We start from the raw sequence: 19,340 nt of genomic DNA, 5'->3' as shown, positions 1-19,340 counted from the left end.
GAAAGTTGGTGTTGCGGTAGTATCGTCTCACGGTTGTTGCGTACACATATTGCAGGATCGATGATTGTTAAAGCAGTGTAATTGAAGTCCCCCATCTACATTAAAAGCAGCTCTTCCGGCAGAGACACTCCCGAAACTCCAATGCTAAAGAGCGATGACCAAAGAAAATACAATAAAGCCGCCGGAGGAAACAAGACCCATGAAATGAAGAATTATTGTGCACACTGTATGAGGTATTCCACCAGCTTAATTTAGCTCCTTTGTAACATATCTTCCCTCTTAAGTTGATTCTCAATCTCCTCATTCCTCGCCTTTCCATCACTCCCCGCTCAGACATTCGCAAATCATTATTGCGACAGCGTTTGATTATTAAGTTCGTAGGAAGATCGTTGGCTATGCTTTTTATCGAGGATGTAATTGTTTTTGGGAAGAGCAATGCTGATAGGCGGAGGAGAGTGAGGTCAAAGGGTATTAAGAAGTCGTATTAGGTTGGGAAAGGAGATGATCGTGGGTAGGTACTTCTATCTTTATCGAGGTTAGATAGCTTTGATTCTTAAAGAAACTGAATAAATTAAACTCTTACCTTGTGTGCGACTATTTATTCCTTCTTGGAATTTTGTCTTCTTTGCCTCCTTGCCCTTATTTTTGCCATTCTGAGGCGTTGCCTTGCCAGCTGCTCAGGCTCGATTCGTATGCGGTTCTGCAGCCTATGCGCCTCAGCAAACAATTTATTCTTGTAATCGAATTCTTCTTTTGCTATGATTACGATTCAGTAAGTCTCAACAAACAATCTCAAAGATCAAACACATTGCGGAAGAAGACGACGCAGTATTTGAGGGACCAAAGAAAGGTTAACCAACCTTCAAGAGAGGGCCAGGCCATGGTTCTGTTCTCCTTGGTTAGGAAGAGCATAAATTCGGCTTCTTCGAGGTCATTCATCTTGTCTTTGATGCTCTCAATGAAAGCAAGTTGTTCGATAGATAAAGCACACGGCAAAAGGTTGAAGAAATCGATGTAAGAAGCTTAAGTGCAATGAGTTAATTGAGGGATTGAAGAAGGTAAAGAGTACCTTTGAATTAATCTGGGGGACTGTGCACTAGATTTAACCACTTTGGTTTCTATGGTCTGCCATGGTAGAAGTTCTAATTTTTCTGATTGGCTCCCTTTTTCAACTGTTGAGGTTTACCGAATTGCTTAGCGACAGCCCACCCGGATTTCTAACACTTCTGTGCAAGCACCGTTCGAGGAGACCCAATGTCTTTTTGAGTAGATGATTGTGAAATATACAAGTTTTATTGCCTCTGATATCCACATAGAAATCTAATTTGCAACTAATTGACCTGTGTAGATTTTAGATTCAGGTTGAATGCTCTTCTTTTGGTGGTCGTCAGATTGACCGCTTTCTCTTCGTCAACTTTTTCCAGCTTCACTGCGTTGGTACACTCTAAATAAAATTCTATGCACATACCATCATAGTCTGAAATTATCGTGGAGCAGGAGACGGATGAGACAAACAATTTTCAAAGGATGAAAGTTGATAGATGTCACGGCAGGATATGATCATGGTGAGGTCAAGTTTAAATTGTGTAACGTGGCACCCTTCACATTACGTAGAGAAGTTTAGAAACTAAAGCTTGTATTGGTATAAATTGAGGTTATGAAAACGTTGCGAAAATAATCATGCATGTATTGAAGGAGAAAACGGAGCCTTGAATAGAACACTGCATCAATAATCACCATAAGATTGTAGAAAGATTATGGCACTAATTTATGCTATGGTTAATACATTTGAATGTAAAAACGAAGACTTTTGTCTATGAAATCACCGCGGTTACTTATTTCATTCTCACAATAACCAGCTAGCTACTAGATAAATCTAATTTCTTCTTTGCACCATCAAAATATCATTGTCTAAATTTTCTGACCAAAGAAGCCGCGAGAGTACTGAAGCTGAGCATTAAATCTTTTTAATTTGATTTCCTATAATTATGATCCTCCAACTCGCCATTAATATCTTTTCATTATCGTACAACTCCGAATATTCACTTCATTACTTACTCTCTGATTCTACACTTCATGAATGGGCGTTTCCCCCTGAACATTCGAGTTTCATTCAGTATTTGCTTGACTTGAGACACGTACCGAGGTTTCTCGCTATATACATTCTTTCTCGATCATCGAAGACCTGAGCTCTTCTAGACAATGCTATAGTTGCCAGAATATTCTCCCATTGTTCTCTGCACAGCTCCAACTCTACATAAACCGGTATTTTCCTACCTTCCAGCAATCATCAAAAGCTCTCTCCGTTCATCTGCGAATTAATACAACCACAAGTTTGAACTATTCGAGGAATCAAACAATCATGAACGACCTCCGCCATCCTCCGAACAAAGTTCCCGAATCTCTCTACATCGTCCACGATCCCTCCAATGACCAGGTCCCAGGAGGAAAGTCTTCTAAATTGCAGGAATCCCTTACTCCTTGGGAGATAGGTCTTCGCCCTTACGATATCCTGAGTCTCAGCTGCAAGACTGCGAGCAGTTTCCTCCCTCTTCACTATGGTGCCGCGAACGGACCTCGAAGAAATCCTCCTAGTATTTATGTCACTGCGACGGATGACATCGAGGCTGCGAAGAATGAAGTCATTACAAGCGAGGGTGAGTTAGTGATGTACAATCTCAACGGCCGATGCGAGGAAATGAGAAAGTGTGCTATTTTCAAAGCGTCAGATTGGCTACGCGCTCTGAATTTGTGGGACGGAGACAATAATGAAGAAGACGATGAGAAGTTCGCTAGACAGAAAAGAGTGGGCTCGGAGTGGTTGATTTGGCCAAGTGTACCAAAAGAGGCTGTCACTAAAATGTCGACAAGAGATGATATCCTCGACGATGATGGTAAGTTCTGTCATTTTTCTTTAGCTCTTGGGAATCCACAAATACTGACTTTGTGATTAGAAGAAGAGGAAGATCGTGCGGTTCAGAAACGTGCGCCTAGCCAAAAACATCAAAACGCTGATGCAAGTTCGAGCAGAAATCAAAATGCAGCTGCCAACAAGGGCAAAGCAAAACCTCCATCGACTCTGCGTAGTCACAAGGGACTCATGCGCAAAGATATAAAAGCAGACGGCACACCTCTGTTCATGGTTTCGTTCTCCAAAAATAACGAATTTTCATTTTCGACCATTTACATTATTGAGGAACAAGAAACTGGCCCACAGTGTCTTATTCATTGGGGCCCCGGAATAGAACCTAGCTGGGTTAATATACAAATTGTTGATGCCAGAGCTGTGAAGGACTACTGGCAACGCAACATCAAGGGCCGAAGAAATGAAAAGCCAAAGAAGGAATACAACATTCTATTCGAAGATCAGCAAAACAAGGAGACTAAGTTGGATAGCAAGTTCTTGGTCAAGTGGGCCGATTCTGAGACCTTGACTTGGGAAACTTATGAAAGTAGTCCTGGTGTCACAAGACATGCCGTCAATGAGTTTCGAGCGAGGAGGGATACATGGCTGAGATATCAGTACAAGTGAGGGGTATGGATGAGAGGATTATCGTAGAAACTCGCGGAGTCTTGAGAATGATTAGATTTTCTGGGTATCTCCGAGATTCCAGTGCGTTCCGGCATTGTTGGTGGATATAGTTTAGGAGTTAGATGAGAACAAGTGAATGTATTTCATCGACTAGATCTTGTGACACTCAAAGTTTTAGGCTGGTCCCAGAAATCATGATTCATCCATTTACTTTGACGATATGCGTGTCTAGCTAGCCTTCACCAGGCTCATGATGTCAGCACGGTGATTTTGAATAGTCCATTCCTAATCCGTCCAAATCTTTCACTAGATCGTGAGCAGTGAGAATATGCTTGTGCTAATCCATTCCCTTAAGAACTCAAAACAGGACGCGTCAAGTACTGTCATATTTCCACAAGTGCTCAAGAATTCAAATCTCATTGTTGGTTACAGGTCACACGAGTGAGGGCTTAAACTCAATACGAATGTGTTATTCATTTCTAGATAATGACTTTCAGTTTTAAACAAGGATACCCCTCCCTCTAAATCTGTCGCCCTCTTTCAGATCTAATCAAACCGAGCCTATATCAATATTCGAGGCTCATACGATAGGCGAAAAATGTCGCATTCAAAAAACATATTTTTGAACTTCCGGTGTAATGTGATTTAGATCACCCTTCCGACGCTGTGCCAGAAACAATCGAGATTTTTCTCAGCCAAAATCATCTGTTCCGTATTTTGTTTTGTACGCTTTTTATTGACAGGATATTTGAACTTGCCGTCACCCGAAATGCAGTAGGGTACGATACCTTTCAGAACAGAGTCCATATACACGAGATAATCCTTGTTGAAACCAAAATCTTTCATTGTGATTCTGAGCACTTCTCGCTGGTGGTTGTTCTGCAAATTGACGGTAAGCTTGTGACTTGATTGTGGAAAATCGAAGGGCAGTTTTGGGATACATGGTCTCAACAAATAAGCTAAAAGTGAGTTTTTAATGTATGAAAATACCTTCGTTCTCGAAATTACTTCAACATGTGAGAAATTCAAGTCTGTCAAATGACCTGAAAGTCCTGATTGGCCTCATATACAAAAGAGACTACCATCGTTGAACTGCAGTTTGGAATTCAACGGAGGCCAGGGAAAGTGAAGGATTTTCTTACATTGAATTCATCATTGAAAGTCGCAGCCCAAGGCTAATAATTCTCGATTTCATAAAGAGCTCGAGATAATATGGTTAAATCTGAGAATCTGTCGGCAATGTATGAAGATATGTTTTTGCTTTCTTCTTGATCCTACATCAACTGTTCAAATGCGTCGATGAAATTTGTCAATCCAAAGAAATCTCGTTTTTCCCGGTCCTACAAAATCAATAAAAGACCCCACGGTTTGTGAAAGAATGGACTTTTCTCATCTCTTGGCAATATATGCATGTTGATTATACCAGGTGCTTGCGGAGCACATGTAAAGTGATGTCGGATGGGTGGCGAGGACTGGATATTCTGGAGATAGTTGATTGGTGCTTCGGCACTTATCTTGAGACTTCATAATGGTTAGCTTCAAAATTGTGAACATCAGGCAGGAGTTTTGTCCTTACAGTTCCCCAAGCTTCAGAATTGCAATGAGACATTCCTTGGGAAGTTGTTTGTTATATGAAGTTTCATCCTTGTATTCTTCCAGCAATATGCATGATAGAGCAGCTTGACGATGAAGGATAAACCAGGTTTCGTGATTAGAATATCCGTCATCGATGATTTTTCTAACCACGCGGCTCCAGAAATCCTGAGTGTGTGGCCCAGTCGGATGTGGGTTGCCATTTGTGTCTAACAATGTATCATTCCGATGCTCGCTCCAATCGTTAATGGTGTCAGAAAAAAAACCAGGATCCTCCCTCAAATCAAAGATATAGTCTTCTGCTGCTGAAAGTCTTGCTGCAAAAATTTCACGGAGGCGCTCAAAATCGATGTTCGTTGGTAAACGATACGGTGCTCTCGCTGAAATGGTGGCCAGAGATAGAGATAGAAGTATTTCGGTGACGGCAGATGCAGTGGGCTCTGGAGCAATGAAAGAATCCGGTGTAACACCCGTTGGAGTATTTGCGTCGAGCAAAGCACCCGATTTGGTGGAGTCGTGAAGAATAAGCTCACAACATCTGATGAGGAAAGGATACATTTTTTCTTGAAGTTAAAATGCCTTCAAACCTCTACCAGGGCTGAATTGTCTTTCTGTGAACATCAGTTCAGCAGCAGCATCATCCTCCTCCCATGAGACCAATCTTCCATATGTTTCCACTTTGTCACAATCCAAGAACAGTGCATGAAAGGAAAGCTGGCTCAGGAATAAAATGCGCAACAGTTCCGAGGTGTGTTGCATTAAGGTCCGCGCGAGCGAATGCGCTTGGAGGGTTGCGCCCTCGACTAGTAATGAAAATGACCTGTGATTTGATACTCAGGTCTTCCAGATTGATATAAGGCCATTTTTAAGCTTCCTGAAATCTCGAAAGTCCCGTGAGTATGCGTCCTGTACACTCTTGTCTATATGCCTCGTAATCAAGACGATGTGTAGTAGACATATTTTGCCAAGCTTCCAAAAGCATTTCTCTCTGTTTTTTCCTCGACTTTTTAATTCAACATTTCTCCAATATATTTGCATGTAACTGAACAGTGGCCCGCAATGTATTCCAATCCGATAATATCTCTTGTGATGACAATCGAGCCTTCTCACGAACTGCTTCTGGTGTGGGCTTCGAGCTCGGAGTGAAAGGAGATCCAGGATAGACATTCGCCGGACTATAAGCACCCTTCAAGCCCATGCGTGACATCTGCTTGTCCATTTCTTCGTATCCCTCTTTAGTTGTGGTCATTCGACCTTTGACTAGCTCGACTGCCCAGTCGGTAGTTTGTGGAGCCATCTTGGATTCCCAATTGCGGAAGATAATGGAGGGTTTATACTCTATCTAAGCATGGAATCAAAGACAACAGACTTTCAATTTTCAATCGCGGTGAACCTAGTATCTGTATGTAGATGTAGGTGTATCCCACCCCCGCCTCAATAGTTTAGGGATATTGTACATGGTCACGTGAGAGTTCTTAGCATCATCTCCAAGAATTCACGTCACAAAAGTAGTTTTACAAGATAGATGTATTGATACTGGAAATTCTGGAATTCGTTCATCTGATCTGGCTAATATATCGGATGCATAAATTTTGGATCCCAATAGATCTCAATTAGATCTACAACTTTGACACTCTCACAGGCTAACGTAAATCAGATCAAACACCCTGCTCCGTCTGTTTCGCCTTCTCCTTGGCTATCCGCTCGAATAACTTTCTCCTTGGACTCCATATGTAACCCACAATTGTAGCAATCCAGTTCCAAGCCAACAACCATACATACTGAGGAATACGCCAACTTGAAGGAGTAGCATTCTGCTCATTTGCAAGAGCGGGCTCTGTCAACCCTTCACCTCTTTGTTTCCATACAGTATCCTCATTTTTCTTCATATGCTCAATGGCACCCGTTTTTAGATTTTTGATAATCTGATTTGAAAGGAAGACGATGTTGTTGACGTTGAAAACTACGAAGTAGGTTGCTATGCCCAAGACAACTGCGACACCAATCATGATATCGATATGCTCTAGAGCGCTGTCATTGATGCTCCAGATTGACTCATCCTTGAGTTAGTACTAGGTCTATTTTTCGGAAATTTGGAACACACCATGGTAAACGATAATGGCAAAAAAAATATGCTCACGAAAGTGAGTAGTCTCACATTCTCTCCCAATCTCGTCGAAGCTCTCGATTCCATGACTGCACTAGCATTGAACAGCTACACTAAGTTAGACCATTCAAGTTTGTTGTTTCAATCAGAAGGTGTTTGGGAATGAAGAAGACAAGGATACATACGCCGTCTCGGAGATCCTTGGTAAGCTCTCGCTGGTCACTAAAACGACTTTGTAGCCTGGTGAGATCTTCTTTCAACACACCTAAAACAGTTTTCACAATTCTCTCTCGCTGTGTACTTATTTTGCCTTCTGGTAAAGGGAAGTATTTCTTCAACAGTGAGTTTTGCGAAAAGTCCATGAACCCTTCAAGCTGCGAGATGACTGCAGCGATATCTGATTCAATCTCCTTTAAAATGTTCAAAGCCCAGAAGTATTTCTTCGACTTAGAATATTTTGAATCATCCACAAGTAAGAGGTCGTGTAACTCAGGCTCTAGTAAAGTGTCGCTCTCACTGAGTAGCTTTTCAAAGTAATCTGCGAGAACGTCCCAATGATGAATAACCGCTCTTGTGCTGCGGTCTATGATTCCTGAAAGTGCCACAATAAACTCACGATCAACGGCTTGCTCACCATCTTCATATATATCCATAGATATTTCCGTTGTTTCAGACGTTAGCAATACTGTGGTCCAGTTTTCGGGTGACCAAATTTGCAACCAGCCAATAATTCCAACAATCTAATTGCAGATTAGTTTCGCATGAAAAGCGAGGGGATTTACAATGTGGAACTAACCGTAACACAGCTGCGCCTTAGAAGAAGATCGCTATTCTTCACATCGACGATAGCCTGATCCCAGTTTCGAACGTTATTTCTGCGAAATTCCCCTGTTTTCCAAATACCGTGACGAAGTTGAGCTGGTGCATTCATTTCGTAGAAGGTAAGTTGAAAGGTTGCGCCACTTTCCTCACAATAATAATTACTGAGCCGCTTGCACAAGCCATGAGAGCGCCATGCATTCTGGAACATTCTTGTTGAAAATCCGACTTGGGTAAAAGGTCCCCCAAACTTTCCCATGTAAATCCTTCACCTGTAGAGTGATACCCCAGTAGATCTTCAACTTCTACCTTACGTTCTAGATCTTCAATCGACTTGTATATACGCGAAATGTCCTTGAGTAGTCTGGGAACTACATTAGCCCTTGAGACTTTCACCGTGCAGCTTGTGGTTGACTAACATTATTCTCCTCCATTGTTTACTCCCCCATTGGCTCCCCGTTAGTGCATTGGTTGCTCCGATAGCTTGTCTTTGGAGCTGTGCTTTCCTCCTTCGTGAATAAACGTTTGCAATGGGACTCATGGGTGTATGGGAGGAGTCGTAACAGGTACCATCACAGGTACATAATCTTCCTGAATCAGTATCAGGCGCAATCGTTAACACCTGCGATGTTCTACCATAAGAACAATTACTGCTGACTCGGGGTAAATTGTAATAAAAAAAACATTGCTGATGGACCCAATCTATGACCTCTAATGAAGAGTCACAATTTTGAAGTTTATCCTTCGTAGAGAGAAAATCCCGGAAAGATTCAAAGTTCAGGTGAAGTCGATGATCATAGGGTAGTCGTTTGAACCGATCCCAAGCCTTTGATTCTCCATGAGTTCCCAGACGTTGCATCGAACTTTCAGTCGATGCGGAAACTCTTGACTCTCTTGTCGGCTGAGCAGCAGATGGTAGCGGAGCACTGTTATCTGCTGAGGACGCAATTGATTTACTCAAAAATCGTATTTTAGAGATATCCGGGGCACTGTTCATCGTTAAGGAAGTAGTTGGTCTCTTAAATGACTGAGCGGCTGTAATCTGCGGATCATTGTTTATTTTTGAAGAATCACTTAGTCTTCTGGTTGGTTGTGCGGCTGAAATATCTGGAGCATCTTTCGCAGCGGAAGAAGCAGAGATCCTACTTTCATCTGCTGATAAAAACTGGGGAGCTATAACAGAACCAGCTTCTGACGTAGTAGTGTCCTGCGGCTCATCTTCCAAGTGCGATGATTTATCCTGATTATAGTATAACTCATTTTCAATCTACAATGAATGGATAATATTATCAGCATTGCACGTAGAACCGCGAAAGAAGCAGGCATTCATTGTTAATCAGGGTACTTGCAAATTCCAGATAATCTCGAGGAATCTTGTCCGAGAAAAACCTTTCATCGATATCACCCCAAAAATCGCCCTCCCCTGGAGGATGGGTATCTTCAAGGCGCTCAGTCTGATCTGCCGGTGGTGAAGCGCTTACAATAGGCTGCCTCCTCATGGTCGTGTTGCTGTCCATCGGCTGTTCAGCGGCAAGTGATAGAGGTTGAAATTGCGTTTTAGTCATAGCTTGAATTGCTTTGCTTTGTTCACCCAGCTTTGAGGAGATATTTCGTAGCTCCTTCAACGTCTCTTTGAGGAGCTCAGCTAGCCCCTCATTCTCTGAGCTACCTGAAGAGGCCATGGTAATAACAACACGAAAAACAGATGATTCAACTGAGTCGTTTTTCTGAAATTTAAACAGAAAGTTGATGGGAATAGAACATTATTTTCACACAAAAAACCCTGTCTTTCCATGTATCAGAACGTATCAGCCACGGAAGCAGAAATCGACGGACGATTGAAGACCAAATTCCAGGTAACTTATCAATATATTGATGCCTCAGACATTGATACTGAACTTCCTTTACTCTGCAAAAGATACCTAGTTCTGTGTGTATGCAAGTTGAAAGATTTGCAGGCATCTCTAGGGCTCGACGGCTACAGCTGAAGCCCCCTGTAGATGCCTGGCAATCCGCTTCGGGCTACGGACACTAATCGACCATTTTTAGTGGATATTATCCCTGAAATTGACGCCAAATCTCGTCAGGCATGATTGAAGGCCCATTTAGGCAGTATTGGTCTGCTCCCGCTTAATGATTCGATGTATCGATACAATCAACCTTGCAAAAGTCCAATGCGGAAATATATGCGTAAGTGAAATCTTCGAATTGCCTTCGAGGTCGAATTTAACCGATGTGCTGTGCAGAATGAAAATGACGAGAGCTCATTCGAGTTGACCAGCAGGGATTTTAACGAGGGGGGAGGGGGGATCATACAACAACTACGGGATAGCCAGATGAATGGCAGCGATGTTCCCACAGATGCTTACCCAATATTTACTTAAAATGGCAAGATACAATAGAAGACGTAGCCTAACAATGCCATGTTCCACTCGGACCAAAGTCCTACTCCGTCATTTGGAACGTGGTACGGGGAATCTCAGGCATACATAACAGTCATGAATATCTTCAACTAAATTTCGGGCGTTCCTGAAATAATATCTTTCACCTGCACCCACATCATATCTCTAAGAGAGCCCAGAATTGATGACATTCCAAATATCTCTTGGAAAGAGCTGTCAAGAGATCTAGCTGGGCAGCGTCACTACTTTTCAACCCAGGTCAGTTGTTGATTCCGAAAATATCCTTGACTTCCATAACACCAATGGCTATCGCTCTCAGAGGGTTTTCTTGCATCTCAGCTTCCTATCCGTCCAATAAACCCCAATCTATCATAATACTACCTTGTTCTACAACCCCCCCTACAACAAATTACAGCCATCTACCAATGACGCATCACATGCATATATTGAACATATCGAAAACCAATTGAACGAAACCACATCAACTCACAACTAAAAGGAAAAACCGCCTTCATTGAAAAGAACTCAACTTAAGTAAGCGCCGTTTTGTAAGAATATGACATCCATGAAGTGAGGTCAAACTCCACGCCAAGCCACTACCCTTTAGCGTCAATCTAATCTAATCTTATCTCCCCCGCGAACGCAAAAAAATAATTTCCTCTTAACCTTACTCTAATAACACCACCACACCCGCACAACACAACTTCAAGCTTCCATCTCCACCACCAATTTTACCAACTCCTTCTCAAATACTGGGTATACACAACGCCAAATATCAATCGCCACATAAATCTCCCGCATACGGACTCACCCACCCATTCGCCCATCGCGCACCGCGCACCTCCGAAAGAAAAAGAAAAAAATGAAACTCCTAACTCTCAATTTCCTCACCTGCGCCGTGAAAGCGTGCAAATCAACCAGCGCATCGTTTCCGCTTCATCCAAAAGAATGCTCGCTTGTTAGTAACGATATACCTTTAAACACTGCTTTACTTCTCAATATTCTGCCGCGGATTGATTGGAAGGCGCTGTGTGTTATTGCTTCCGAGGTATGTTTTTCTCCCCCTGCGCTTTTCTTTGGATGATTGCCCTTCTTTTGCCCATTTGCAAGTTTTGTTCCGCGCTCAAGTCGAGCAATCATTCCGAGATGAAAAACATCAGGAGAGAAAAAAGATGCTAACATCAAAATATTCTAGCTCTCATTCCCTGCTCTTCCCCCCACACCCCCCACCCCCGAAACCCTCCAAGAAGACGAAAAAATGATGAAGGAACTCCATACGCTTCTTTTGGAAACAGAAATCGACGAAGGAAGTTTAGTCTGTGGGAATTGTGGACATGAGTATCGTGTTAAGGAAGGGATTGGAAATTTCTTGTTGCCGGGACATTTGGTTTAGATGTTGGATGGATGGATGTGTGAGTTGGAATTTGAGAATTGGAAGTTGTGGATTTCATGGGCTGGGTGAGATCTGAATGGAAATAGGTACCCTAGATTGCTAGACGAAACGAAAAATCGGAGTCATAGATGGGAAGAATTTAGGAGAAGAGAACAGATGAAGTGTCAGAATGGCATGCTGTACGGTCTATGTGTAAACAAGACACTGGGAAATTGAGAAAGGGGGAAATCATCTTGTGTACCGAACGCACAAGTATGAAATAGGCTCGCGCAGCTCAGTCGTGGAGAAGAAACAGAATAAAAAGATACCCAAAAATCACATATTCTTAAGCCCCAATCCCAATCCCAAGCTTGATTTCACAAGCACAAAAATTCACAGAAATTACCACACCACAACTCTCTAGATTCGAATTTTAGTTCTGGATCCAACTGCAATCTCTAGTTCACTTCATTTGCTCACTCCAAACATGATACCGACCATCAGTATAGATAATCACATTACACACAAACTCATACAGTATAAAGAGAGTTCCATTTTGAAAGAGTCATCGTCATTACATCAACATACATACTAACAAATTTGACTCATAAAACTATACAAGTCATAGCTTTACTAGCTATCCATAAACACCATGCATATATCCATTGATTCATAAAATCCACTCAAGTCTCAACCATCCCCACTTCACCCATCAAATCACACCACATTACATACATCCAGCCCCGGTATTGCAGAAAAACTCCTTGACAGCCAATCGCCCTTTCAATCTCCAGCCCTCACTCTTCCCTCTACCTCCCCTCACCAGGCACTCATCCCATCACCTCCATCCCCAGTCCCCTCAATCTGCATCCCCATCGCATTAGGCATACCTATAAGAATCCTCCCCTTTGGAACTCTCACATCCCTAACCTTAAAATCTCCAAAAATGATCAACTTCTTCAATTTCGGACAAGTCTTGAAGATACTTCCAACTACAAAATCATTAACTTCCTGACAAAAACTAATATTCATTTCCTCCAATTCCGGATATTCCTTTTCGAGTGAAAATGCTTTTTCAAAACTCGAGAGGGAAATATGTCGACAAGAATTGATATCGAGATAGCGGAGAGTAAGACCTGAATGTGCCATTAGAGCTTCGAAACCGAGGGAACAGAGACCGATATTGTCAGGATTATCGCGAGGGACGGAGGCATCGATATGACGATTTTTAGATAGATCGATGAAGGAAAGGGGAGGATTCAACCAATTCGTGAAGAGATTTGCGAAACCTGCATCTGTCAAGACGCTATTGTCCGTGATGCGGAGTTTGTTTAAGTTCTGACAGTTGTCATGAATAGCGTTCAAGACAGAGTCGTTAATTTCATGGACTTGACCAAGAGAGAGCGTTTGTAGTTGGGGTCCGATACTATCAAGAATCTGAACATATGGTTCCGAGGCTTTGCTTTTTTGGATTTCCAAACCGAGATGTTGAAGAGTAGAGATACGTGAAATATGTGCAACACCCTCATCAGTGACTTTTTGGTTATGGGTGATTTTAAGACGAGTCAATTGAGGGCATGTTTTGGTGATAACATCTATTTGATCATCACCAAATTGACCATCTGTATAGTAAACCTTGAAAGATTTCAGATGTGAGCCTTTCTCCGTGAAGTAGCGGTTCCAATTTTCGTCGCTTATGAGATTACTACCAGACAAGCTCAGGTGCTCAAGTTTGACAGTAGATGCTATAAGATGTTCCATTACTTTGTCTTTGAATTGAATACCAGATCGGATGCGTAATGATTTGACACTTGGTACGACTTGAAATATTCGAATGTAGTCATCTGAGTTCAGGTATGCCCCTTCATAGATGGTGACGACTTCACGACCATTTTGAAGAAATAAATTCAAAGTATTGGAACGTAAAAGACGCCTCTTGGAAAGTATGGCTGATAATTTATCCATGAGTGGTTCTGGTAAATCTCCCAAGTCATCGGCCATGTCGACATTTTTGGCTAAAGTTTCGATACACAAGGTCATCAAGTCTTTAGCGCCTGGATATACACCATCTAGGAGATTACTCTGAATCTTTCTTCTCTGTGCTCCAGCTTGAGATTTTCGTTTCTTTTTTGCTTGTCCTTCTCCCTTGTTGAGTTCTTTTGTACATTGTGGGCAAAGAAGACCTCCATCTGGACCAGCTCGACTGTATGCTGTAACGGTGAATCTCTTTTCACAAAGTACACAATTTTCCATTTGATCAGGTAAAGGTGCCATGCTTTCATTAAATAATCGAAGTGCGGCTTCATCTTCATCGGTTATATCTTCATCTGATCCAAAAGCTCTTTGGCGTTGAAATCTTTTAGAGGCCTTGATTTTGGCAACTGCTTTCTATGTATTTGTTAGCTTTTGGTTCAATCCAGCGCACAACGTAGCCATACTTCTTCTTCTTTCTTTCTCTTATTCTTTTGTGCTTCACTTTCATTTCGGCGAGAACGGGTACGTGTCGCAGGCGCAGATGCTGGTTCATCTTCTCCCTCTCCCTCGTCCTCATCTCCATTTCCTTCAGCCGTTTGTTGTGAAGCGAGTGCAGCAGCTCGACGAGCATTTGCATCTTGACGAATTTGATTGGCATCGATATTATGAGCCTGCGCAAATGATCAGTGAGTGTGAGTCGTAACTGGGTGGAATGATTTAATTACTTACAGCCAGGAAATCGGTCAATGCGGATTGACTATAGTTTTATCAGTAAGTGAGAAGGTTCGACGCTGAGTTGAAGTCTTACGGTCCACGAATTGATCTTCTGGGAGCTGGTTGAGCATTGGGACCTCCAGGTGGAGGGGGTGGTGGAGGAGGATTCCTGTGACATTAAAAGTTAGCAAAGATGATGTGAAAGATTGTAGTGAAAATGGCATACATATTGTTTCCCTTGTTTCTAGTATGGAGTCTTGTCAATTCCGAACAATCCGAAAGAGATCAGTGGTAGTCTTTCCGTGCTGGTCTTCTTCCCGTCCAAACAATATAAGGCGTCTTGATATGAAGAAATTCGGGGAATTGTGTCGCAACTTCGTTCTTTGATGGAGAATTCGCTCTGAGAATTGTCTTATGTTGTGGTAACTGAATTGTAGTATTGAATGTGTAGAAGGAATCCAATGAACCGAAATGTGAATAACTTCAATTATTCCTCTTTCATCTCATACTTTCATTCGTTTCCTTTCCTTTCTTTTTTCCTTTTTTGCCTCACATCTCATCTGAAATGCCGCGTAAAGTGGTTTTCTCAACACACAGACCGTGATGGCTGATGACATGCCAGATCTAGCATGACCCCAGCAGGACCCAGTAAAACACTTTAAAATGCTTATCATGCTTATCTAATCAATCAAGGCTTCGGTTTCCCCCAATCAAATGCCATAAAATGCCGACTGCTGCCTGATTACTCACGTGATAACGTGGACTCTGGTGTTCGAATCGCGTCTTTCATCTTTATCCGACGAATGACGTTCCGTGAATTTTTTATTTTATCCAGGAGGTGGCAATTTGGTTCAGTCTGATTCATCTTCCAATACGATTCAAAACTCTTTCAAACCACGAACCACGAACCAATTACCAATAATCCGTACTTTGTCGTTCACTTGAAACTTTGAAGAAAGATTGTGAATAACTTCACAAACTTTTCTTTGATAATTCCAATCACTTTCCTCTTTCTTCCGTTCTTCCATCTTTCTAGGTGCTGGAATCGCCGTTTTGGTCGCATTATCACGATAAGGCTTGGTGATATCGATTGACCTTTGGATTCGATAAGTTCCATGCGAACATCTTGAGATTAGACTCAACTCGAAGCCGTTTTAACAATTCGCCCTCCACACTATATCCAATCTTTCGTCGTACCTGCATAATCCCTTTGAGCTGCAGACGACAACTTATCGGGGCATATTATTCAGCCAATCTTGGGGATCGAATTGTTGGTATTTCTTTCATCGAAGTTTGTTCCTTATCTAGCGACCCCTCCATCGTCTTCACATCCTCTCGGTCGCCTTTTTATCGTCCCTTCGTTTGGTGAAATTCGATTCACAATGGCGTCAACCGGGAAAGGAAGAGGAAGATCAAGAAAAGTCGCAGACTCAGGAAATGCGGGTAGCGCTAGAAGTAGTCGAACAAGCTCTCGATTATCTGGTAAGCTCCTCTCATATTTTCAGATTCATTCAATATACCTTGTACCTTCTATTAATCTCTTGAACTAGCCGTCAAACAACAAATTTCCAATCTTGAGCTTGATGAACTTTCCTCTCCTGCACCTCAACCACAGGCCGATTCAAAAAATTCTATGGTCATTGCGGACAGCGATGATGACGGCTCTTTGTCGGATCTTCCATCTCCTTCCTTAATTGGCGAATATTTAAGTGCAACCAAGACACAACAGAAAGGAAAAGGAAAACCCGCGGAATCGCGTCAATCTCTATCCACAGTTTCAACCAGTAACGACTATAATGATGGAAGTGACTATTCTACTCCAGAGACAAGTGGTGTTGCAACTCCCGCTTCTGCAAAAGCTCCTGTCCGGCCTTCAAATACAACTAGGTCTACACGAAGAGGTCGGGCTCAAACCATAAATCCAGTCCAAAGTGCTTCTTCCTTAAACGCAATTGATCGAGCTCGAGCACTTCAAAATAGCATGTACTCTCTCAATCCCAAAAAAAGAAGATACGTCGACTCTGAGGATGACGAAGTCGACGACGACAATACACCAGATGCTCAACTTGCTCGCCATCTTCAAGAACAAGAATACAAGAAATCAAGCAAACCAGTGGTAGCCGAATCTTCAACTACCTTACGAAGAACTTCACGTAACGTCCAACCGATCAACTTGACTTTTGATGCGGATTTTAGTGAGGACGATGAAGATGATGAATTTGTTAATCGTAGGGTTTCACGTGTATCGAAGAAGGCGAAAGTTGAGCCCAAGGTTGAAATCCCCAGTAGTTTCAATGCTGTCAGCTTTCCAACCCCAAATCGAGGAAAGAGTACGCAATACAATGACTCAAATGATGATGACGATTTCATGGTCATTGATTCAGATTCGGATGTGCCCATAAATTTATCTTCTGCTCCACGAAGTTCAATCAAGAAAGAATCAAGCAAAGTTTCAAGGGCTATTCACAGGCATTCGGAAAGTTTCCAAAATAGTCTCAAGTCATCATCAGCACGTAAAAGCACGACCAAACGAGAAATCCAGCCACCCACCCCCAAACTCAAAACCGAGGACACCATGGAATCTAATGCCAGTTCTACTCTGACAGATCCCCCTTCTCCTGTGTCGGATTCTGACACATTCGACACAGACGATGATTCTATGATTGGAACTGATACTTCTGATGATGAAGGTCCGATTGTTACTGGTATTCAGCCTGCAACTTCCCGTGTGCGTAATTCGCGTCAGGCTCGTCAAATTATCAACAGCTTAGAAGACAGAAGTACCAGACGTAGCCGTAAGGAACGTCAACGGCTGGAGCAGCAACATCCTGAGTTACACACAATGTGGAAAGAATTAGAGGATCTACCAAAGATTGGAGACTGCAAAATCGAACAACCAACAAACATCAATCGTGAACTCAAACCTTTCCAACTTCAAGGCGTTGGATGGATGAGAGCAATGGAAAAGACGGCTTGGGGCGGAGGTCTATTAGGAGATGAGATGGGTATGGGAAAGACAATTCAAGCTGTATCTTTGATCATGTCTGATTTTCCCGCCAAGGAGCCTTCACTTGTTTTGATACCACCTGTTGCGCTCATGCAATGGCAGCAAGAAATTGCCGATTATACAGATGGTACTTTGAAAACCTTTGTCTTTCATGGTAGCAATGCCAAAGCAAAAGGCATCACCGTTCAGCAATTGCAAAAGTATAATGTAATTCTTATGTCATACAACAGTCTGGAGTCTATGTATCGAAAACAAGAGAAAGGCTTCAAGCGTAAGGATGGAATTCATAAAGAGAAGAGTCCAATCCATCAAATTAAGTTTCATCGGGTCATTCTTGACGAAGCACACAGTATTAAGGTAAGACCTAATACTCCATTCCAGTTTCCTCATACTAATATATTCAGCAACGTACCTCTGGTTCTGCTAAAGCATGCTTTGCTCTTAAGGCAAATCACAAATGGTGCTTGTCTGGAACACCTTTGCAAAATCGCATTGGTGAATTCTTCTCACTCGTTCGATTCCTCGATATTCGACCTTTCGCATGTTATTTTTGTAAACAATGCCCTTGTTCGACTCTGGAGTGGGATATGAACAGTGAGAACCGCTGTACTGGTTGCAATCACAGTGGTATGCAACATGTGTCCGTCTTCAACCAAGAACTACTCAATCCTATACAAAAGTTCGGTAACAATGGCCCTGGAAAGGAAGCATTCCGAAAGCTTCGAATCTTGACTGATAGATTTATGCTTCGCCGTGTCAAGCGGGATCATTCATCTGCAATGGAGCTTCCTGCAAAGGAAATCTATGTCGACAGACAATTTTTCGGTGAAGAAGAGAATGATTTCGCTGGCAGTATTATGAATAATGGTGCTCGAAAGTTCGAAACATATGTTGCTCAAGGTGTCCTGCTTAATAACTATGCCAACATCTTTGGTCTTATCATGCAGATGCGTCAAGTTGCTGATCATCCTGATCTGATCTTGAAGAAGAATGGTGAAGGTGGTCAAAATATTCTTGTTTGTTGTATTTGTGATGAGACTGCAGAGGAAGCTATTAAATCTGCTTGTCGTCATGATTTCTGTCGAGAATGTGCCAAGAACTACTTGAGATCTTCTGGTAAGTCATTTCTTCATTCCTATCAATTTTTCATCGCTAACTTGATAGGATCTCCTGATTGTCCTCAATGTCATATCCCGTTGGCCATTGATCTTGAACAACCAGAAATCGAACAGGATGAAGTACAAGTCAAAAAGTCCTCTATCATCAATCGAATCAAGATGGAAAATTGGACATCATCTTCAAAGATTGAAGCTTTGGTTCATGATCTTTATCAACTTCGATCTAAAAACTCATCCAGCAAGTCAATTATCTTTTCTCAATTCACCACCATGCTTCAGCTCGTCGAATGGCGTCTTCGTCGTGCAGGTATAACAACTGTCATGCTTGATGGTTCTATGACGCCCGCTCAACGACAAGCTTCCATCAATCACTTCATGACCGACGTCAATGTTGAATGTTTCCTCGTTTCCCTCAAAGCCGGTGGTGTCGCACTAAACCTTACTGAAGCCAACAGAGTCTTCATTGTCGATCCATGGTGGAATCCGGCTGCAGAGTGGCAAAGTGCTGATAGATGTCATCGAATTGGACAAGCTAGACCATGCAGTATCACTAGATTATGTATTGAAGATAGTGTGGAGAGTAGAATGGTGTTGTTGCAGGAAAAGAAGGCAAATATGATTCATAGTACTATTAATGCTGATGAGAGTGCGATGGAGAATTTAACGCCAGAGGATATGCAATTTTTGTTTAGAGGAAATTAG

At 42.2% G+C, this 19,340-nt stretch overlaps 7 protein-coding genes across 7 annotated transcripts; 3 read left to right on the top strand and 4 right to left on the bottom strand.

Annotated features, from left to right (window-relative positions):
• Positions 1 to 598: 598 nt before the first annotated feature.
• On the bottom strand, positions 599 to 939 carry Bfra_003966 (uncharacterized protein; the record flags this gene model as incomplete). The annotated part of the gene is made up of 2 exons (XM_037334371.1): positions 599 to 756; positions 861 to 939. 2 exons carry the CDS (start codon positions 937 to 939, stop codon positions 599 to 601), a joined length of 237 nt encoding a protein of 78 aa, XP_037194458.1.
• Positions 940 to 2,362: 1,423 nt separating this feature from the next.
• On the top strand, positions 2,363 to 3,532 carry Bfra_003965 (uncharacterized protein; the record flags this gene model as incomplete). The annotated part of the gene is made up of 2 exons (XM_037334370.1): positions 2,363 to 2,894; positions 2,955 to 3,532. 2 exons carry the CDS (start codon positions 2,363 to 2,365, stop codon positions 3,530 to 3,532), a joined length of 1,110 nt encoding a protein of 369 aa, XP_037194457.1.
• Positions 3,533 to 4,177: 645 nt separating this feature from the next.
• On the bottom strand, positions 4,178 to 4,685 carry Bfra_003964 (uncharacterized protein; the record flags this gene model as incomplete). Its single annotated transcript, XM_037334369.1, has 3 exons — positions 4,178 to 4,392; positions 4,424 to 4,491; positions 4,675 to 4,685. 3 exons carry the CDS (start codon positions 4,683 to 4,685, stop codon positions 4,178 to 4,180), a joined length of 294 nt encoding a protein of 97 aa, XP_037194456.1.
• A 187-nt stretch (positions 4,686 to 4,872) lies between these two features.
• Positions 4,873 to 9,733, bottom strand: Bfra_003963 (uncharacterized protein; the record flags this gene model as incomplete). Its single annotated transcript, XM_037334368.1, has 10 exons — positions 4,873 to 5,053; positions 5,109 to 5,663; positions 6,169 to 6,467; positions 6,790 to 7,179; positions 7,284 to 7,340; positions 7,418 to 7,972; positions 8,029 to 8,082; positions 8,217 to 8,415; positions 8,471 to 9,318; positions 9,533 to 9,733. The coding sequence occupies 10 exons, from the start codon at positions 9,731 to 9,733 to the stop codon at positions 4,873 to 4,875; spliced, it is 3,339 nt and encodes a 1,112-aa protein (XP_037194455.1).
• A 1,582-nt stretch (positions 9,734 to 11,315) lies between these two features.
• On the top strand, positions 11,316 to 11,846 carry Bfra_003962 (putative trm112p-like protein; the record flags this gene model as incomplete). Its single annotated transcript, XM_037334367.1, has 2 exons — positions 11,316 to 11,501; positions 11,649 to 11,846. 2 exons carry the CDS (start codon positions 11,316 to 11,318, stop codon positions 11,844 to 11,846), a joined length of 384 nt encoding a protein of 127 aa, XP_037194454.1.
• A 798-nt stretch (positions 11,847 to 12,644) lies between these two features.
• On the bottom strand, positions 12,645 to 14,691 carry Bfra_003961 (putative dna repair protein; the record flags this gene model as incomplete). Its single annotated transcript, XM_037334366.1, has 3 exons — positions 12,645 to 14,213; positions 14,264 to 14,470; positions 14,608 to 14,691. The coding sequence occupies 3 exons, from the start codon at positions 14,689 to 14,691 to the stop codon at positions 12,645 to 12,647; spliced, it is 1,860 nt and encodes a 619-aa protein (XP_037194453.1).
• Positions 14,692 to 15,895: 1,204 nt separating this feature from the next.
• On the top strand, positions 15,896 to 19,340 carry Bfra_003960 (putative dna repair protein rad16 protein; the record flags this gene model as incomplete). The annotated part of the gene is made up of 4 exons (XM_037334365.1): positions 15,896 to 15,995; positions 16,064 to 17,877; positions 17,925 to 18,636; positions 18,685 to 19,340. 4 exons carry the CDS (start codon positions 15,896 to 15,898, stop codon positions 19,338 to 19,340), a joined length of 3,282 nt encoding a protein of 1,093 aa, XP_037194452.1.

This window comes from Botrytis fragariae (assembly GCF_013461495.1).
Source record: "Botrytis fragariae strain BVB16 chromosome Unknown tig00000045, whole genome shotgun sequence".
NCBI lineage: Eukaryota > Fungi > Ascomycota > Leotiomycetes > Helotiales > Sclerotiniaceae > Botrytis > Botrytis fragariae.
This window is presented reverse-complemented; position numbering and strand designations above follow the sequence as displayed.